Source organism: Tetrao urogallus (assembly GCF_951394365.1).
Source record: "Tetrao urogallus genome assembly, chromosome: 21".
Classification (NCBI taxonomy): Eukaryota; Metazoa; Chordata; class Aves; order Galliformes; family Phasianidae; genus Tetrao; species Tetrao urogallus.
The window spans coordinates 5,436,320-5,442,319 of record NC_136834.1 but is presented as its reverse complement, the minus strand read 5'-3'; the positions used below and the strand labels follow the sequence as shown (position 1 = coordinate 5,442,319).

Genomic DNA, 6,000 nt, shown 5'->3' with positions numbered 1-6,000 from the left:
GGATGATGGAAGATGGCTGCTGTTACTCTACATGCCAGCAGGAACAGATACAAAATGGGCCTTCCCTAGACAGAGCTATGATCATTACTGTTGCCTACAAAGCAAGATTATGAGGACCAAATACATCGGCATTAAAAACCCATTAAAAAGAGCTGTGTGCTTGTTATGCACACTTCTCTGAATTCTTACCTGCAGCTTTGGATGAGATAGAGCCAAGCAAATGTTTTCACACATCAGTTGAAGCTCCCTATATATGCTGCCTTTCTCTCTGAATTCTCTTTCACCAGCTTGATTTTGAGATCTCCACTACTGCTCCAGTTCACGTAGGAAAAAAAAAAACAAACAGAATCTAAGTTTTGTTTAATGCTCTCGAGTTTGCTGTTGTTGTGAGGGGGGGGTAGGGAGCAAGACAAGAAAAGCCCTCTCCCAAACCTAAAAGATACTTAAAAACCTAACTGTGATACCAGAGTCAGCACCAATCTTTTCCCTCTGTTAATCAAACACTAAAAATTGGAAATAGAATACATTGATTGGCTAGATTATTACTTGTAATTATTCTTCAGAGCAAAATTACTCTGAAGCAGAAAGGATGAAGAACAAAAGTAAATTCCTGCTGCTCAGCAGTGTAGGTACCACAAAATAAATTCCATTCATATGAATACACAACACATCATTAATAGTCCTATTAATAGTGCAGTGCAACAGAACAAGTTGGCAAGGCAGTTACCACTGATCTGCAAACAGGAGGACAAAATTCACATGTACCCTAGTAAGTTAAACCCAATTGCTGCTTTTTAAAAGTGTGAAAAAGAGATATTTTGAAATGTTGCAAGGTGCATTAACTTAACAAGTATTGCTTAATCAATAAAAGATAAAAAAGCATTGTGGATTTGTCTTTGAAAAGTCGCAAAGAGGCCTTTCACACATTAACCTTCTGAAGCTGTCAATTTGCATCTACTTTCTTGCTTTAAAGATAAAAAAAGCAGCAACTCCCTGCAGCTCTTTGGCCCATAACTGAAGTATTACAGGCTTTCTTGTCTAAAGAATGTTAATGAAATTCACTTTGTTTTATGATACAGAGCAGGACTGATCTTGGCAGATCATACATTCTGCTGATGATTTACCTTTTTTTTTCCTTCAGAGACTGCAAAGATATTGTAGATTTACTTCAGTGCACATTCCAAACCTTTGTTGCACAAACCTCAAGGGCCTCTCATCCAAATTATGAAGACAAGTAATGAAGATCAGAGCTAGGATGGAAAACTGCAGGAGCGTGTTCAGACACAGCATCATTTTAAAATATTTCATCAGAGAATTTTACTCCTCCCAGCCCCCACTTCCTTGTTATGCTGAAATCATCACCCATAGTTAGCTGTACCTTTTGATATCTCAGGGTTGAAATGTTTGTGACCAAATGCCAAGAACTCCCTTCTAGCCTCACATCCATAAGTGAACTGAGGAGCCTTCCAGGTAAGGGAATGAACAAAGTAATGCACATTTTCACTGTGCACTTTGCTGGGACAGGAAGAGATTTTTTGCATAAGTATTTTCAGTCAGATTTTAAACAACCTCAGTGATGAAACAGGTCTATCTACCTTACATGAGAAAACTAGTTTCTCTTTGTACTGTTCTCTATGACATTCACTTCCTTGGCTGTCTCAGAATAGATCAGGTCCTTTGACAGCATGTGTTGGGCTACAAATTCCACGACTCCCCCAAGAATTTTCATCCAAACAGTCACTGCTGGCTGCCAACACAAGTTCAAAATCATCCACATGCTGTGTAACACACGTCAGAATGCCAGTGTCTACCAATACTTGCACGTGTTTTGGTGCACCAGAGAAAATTTGAGCAGGATCTGAACTGGATATCATTCTGAAAAAAGAGTAAAATGAAATGTTATAACGGCATTAAAAAAGTGTTATGTTACAGCTAAACAGTCAGCAGCTGGAAGATTAAATATGTTTATTTTAGTAGAACAAGGTGGTCTTACAAACAAATTTTTAGATTTTGCAATATACACAGAAGAATCATTACAAACAAAAGCAAAATATTTTCTCAATAATAGGGACCCTATGCAGCTTGAAAATAAAATTAAACCTCTGTTTCTCTTTAAAATGCATCTCAGTAAACAATCTTCTCCATCACTGATAAAATACATCTATAATAAATGACCTTGGAGGGGGGAGATGGGATGGAGGGAAAAAAAAACATTAAAAAAAATGGGGAGGAGAAATGGTTATTCTGTTTAGCTTGCTATATAACTCTAAATATGTTCATCTAAAAAAATTAAATATATATATTTTAAAACATATCATTGAAAATTTTGCATGGCAGTGCAATACAGAAGTAGTAAAATTCATCCAAAAAAGTGCTATGTACAGCAGCATTGTTAAAATACCATAAAGAAGGGATGGTTCTGTTTTCAAGAAAAGATCAGTGTGCTTTTTAGTCATTTCTGAATCAGTGTCAGAAGACGTTTCCTGCCTTTTTTGACTAATTCTCCCTTCTCATCTCATTCCCACAGATGATGTTTTGAGACAAGAAACAGTCACAGTTCAGTCTAAGTGTGTGCATGTGTACACATACAAGCAGACACATACCTGCATACACACAGAGGCATACATATATACTTCTATATATATATATATATAAAAACAAGTTTGGTTTAAAAAAAAAGCATTCCTTTGGAACATGGCAACAGATTTTCTTTCTTCAAAGAGTGCGACAATACGGATTTCCATTGAAATAAGACTTTATCTACTATATTATTAATTAAGGAAAGAATTCCACTGCAATTTTGACCGTTTCCCAGATGCCTCCAGCTCTTCATGAGAACACCAAAACAAGCCACGTGATTTCAAATCCAGCCTCCTTTCACAGATACACAATTCATAAGAGTAACATTAGCTGTTGCTAGCATCACTGATGTTTAACTGCTAGACAAAGCAATTAATGAAAGTAATAAGGAGCAAAGTTTTGCACAGAGCAAGTTGCAAGTGCAAAGAAGCGGTCACACCGCAAAGGAGGCCAGATTTGAGGCTGGAAAAAACGTAATAAAAAAAGGAGGTCAGGTCATTAAGACTGTAAAAATATGTCTCTGATTTCACTTGGTTGATCGAATTCCACAGACGGGTGACAAGTCGAATACTCATCTATTCTTTTGGAGTCAGGATCTTAAGTGCCTTTGCCATCTAGGGAAGGCCAGGAAGCACTAAGCCACACAAGGATATTTTGTGCCTCTCAGGTCACTATGTTTTGTCTTGAATGTAAACATCACCTTACTCAGTGCCCTCTAGAATTACAGTTTCAGCATAAAGAAGACTTCTGTGTCAGTATTATAATCAGTTTGGTTCTTAGGCTGGGATGTAAACACAGCAGGAGAAGCTATATCCATACAGACTGCTTTTGCAACGCTGCAGGCTCCCTCTGGATTTCCTCTCTCTTCAATGGGACTCCCACTGAGCTGGCCCAGGCTTTGCAGTCGCTGTCTCTCCTGAGCTTGCTTGGCCCTGTTGGCAATGTACCGCACCCTGCTCTGACTGCGAGATGATGACCTGCGAAGGAGTCCTAAGCTCTCCGCTTCCTCTTCAGATTCGGTTGGATCAAGACTGATGGGGGAAGTGATATCATTTTCCTGCTGAAAGGCTGTTAGCTTCTTCAGCTGCTCAGTCAATTCATCCTGGGGTCTGACAGAGGTTCTCAGGCCTGCGGAGCGGCGCTGCTCACGCATTGATCGAGTGACAAAACTCCTGCTGATGCTACGATATTTGCTTTCAAAAGTGCACACAATGTCATCAGAGGTAAGGTCTCCAAGACTCTTGGATTTCACCTGGTTATTCCCAACCTTATCCTGTGCTTTGGATTTGTTAGAAGATTGCCTGAGACTTTCTATGTACAGCCTGCTCCAGGTATGCCTCCTAGGAATGGATGAGAATGCATCCTGAGGACTCCTTGCAAGAGGACGGGGGCATAATTCATCCGCTGGCAGCTGGTCAGACCTCAGGTTAGGATTGGATTTACTCTTGCTCACTATTGGCATTTCATTACCTGACGTTGTAGCAGACCGTGGGCGAATACCCCTTCTCATGGTAAGGGGCTCAAAGTTCTCATGCCGGATGCCAAGATCTGGAAGGCTTTTGCGAGCTAGATTAGGTAGAGAGAGATCTATCACAGTGTCATTGGAGGACATGCTGGAAGAGGAAGACATGCTGTCACGATGATTGCTGCAATCTAGCTTGCTCCAGATCCGGTCATTAACAGTAGCATCAAAGTATACTTCTGCTGCTGGAGATAGGCTACTTGGATTTTTTATTAAAGCTGAGGAGTCTGACTTTTTCAGCCCTTCACTCTTTGACTTCCTTATTAACATGTAAGAGCTCGTCTGAGAAACAGGTAGAGCCTGTGAAGCCTGGGCTTTCTGGAAAATATCTGGAGACAAATTTGGATGTGAGCCATTAATCACATTGTTTTGCTGCAGGACAGCTACTGCACCAGGCTTTTGGCTTTTCAATACAGCAGCGGTTTTCAAGTCTTTCAATACCTGCCCTGTTTGGTCTTTCTGCTTCTGGCAGTTTTCAACAGGCTGGCCAGCACTCTGAGCTTCTGCCACCACCAGCCAGGCTTTCTGAGGATGCGCTGCCAAATTAACTTGATCTTCAGCTTCACTGCATGCCTGTGTCCAACCATTTTCTTCTTTGAGAGGTCCTGCCATGCTTGTCCTCTCATTGTCTTGGACTAATGCATTGATGTCAGCTGCTTTTGTGGCTGTCTGCATCTGGTCTTCTGCAGCCAAATTTGGTCTTTGTTCTCTAGTGAGCAGAGGTTCTGGAGGCCGGTTCGATGGGTTGCTTCCTTTTGTTTGAGATTCACCGGAATGATCAGACACAGATCCTTCTTCAGAATCACTGTAAGGAGTAATGGGCAGAGGAAAGAAGAGGCTGGCATGATGGCTTTCATTTGCAATAACAGGCTCTTCAGTGATGGTTTCTAGGCTGCATAAAGAAGTGACTGACCTCTGCATCGAGAAATGGCTGACATCTACTTGGAAACATGAAAGAAGAAAAAGAAACAAACAAGAAAAACAGAGATATTGGGTTAATTAGCTATTATGAACTCCAGTTTAAACTGCAGATTTATCCTTTATATGGCATCCTTTTGCTTTTAAGGTAGGAACTGCATATATTAATAATGGTGTTTTTTTAAATAACTGATGATTTCAAATGCCCAAAGGCAGCAACATTTTTGGTTCTTTCTGTTTGAGCTGCCCAAAAAAGCAGTTGCTTCTGAAAAATCCCAGTCCACGCATGCTAGGAACATAGCATTTTTCTGATTGTCTTAATCAAAGAACAGCTGTATCCATCCATTTCTGTGTGTCTTTGGATCCTCTATTAGAATCTAACTTCTTCCTCCACCATTCAGCACTAGCTGCATTGCTCTTTTCCTTCTTTCCAGCACTCAAACATGACAGTACGTCAGACCATAATCAGATCACGTATAATCATCAGAACACCTTCAGTAACCAATAGATGTGATCTTAATAATCAGTTAGCCAAAGAAGAGAAACATCACAGGACTTCTGGAGCAGTTTACAAAGTGAAACAATGTGAATACATTCTATATAATGTAGTCAATGTGCTTTTAAAAGACAAAACAAAAAAAGCTTTAAAAAGTAACTTTGTTTTCCTAAGAGTTTGCCATTTCTTCTTCATAAGACAATACAGAGATGCATGCTTCATGAATACCAGGCTCACAATACGATCCTAATGAATCATTACATCCACTGTACTACCTGAAAAAAAAAACAGCACTCCATCTGCAATGTTCCTATTCTGTACCCTAAGAACTGGAGCATTCATGCCAAAAACACTACTTCCCACGTCTCCAAAGCACAAGGCAAACATGCTTCAAAATAAAAAACAAACAGAAGTACAGGCAACAAGGTGCTTGAATCAGTGACACTCACTTGACAGTTACCTTTAACTTGCTTGTCCTTTCAGT

The 6,000-nt window shown here is 40.0% G+C and overlaps 1 protein-coding gene across 2 annotated transcripts in view; it reads right to left on the bottom strand.

Moving 5' to 3' along the window:
- Positions 1-3,301: 3,301 nt before the first annotated feature.
- PLCH2 (phospholipase C eta 2) overlaps positions 3,302-6,000 on the bottom strand; it is a gene marked incomplete at both ends in the record, with an annotated part of 65,094 nt that continues 62,395 nt past the window's right edge. For both annotated transcript variants that reach the window (XM_079545477.1, XM_079545476.1), the window contains one exon: positions 3,302-5,040. In XM_079545477.1, the coding sequence (XP_079401603.1) occupies positions 3,302-5,040 (1,739 nt within the window). The remainder of the gene's footprint in view (positions 5,041-6,000) is intronic.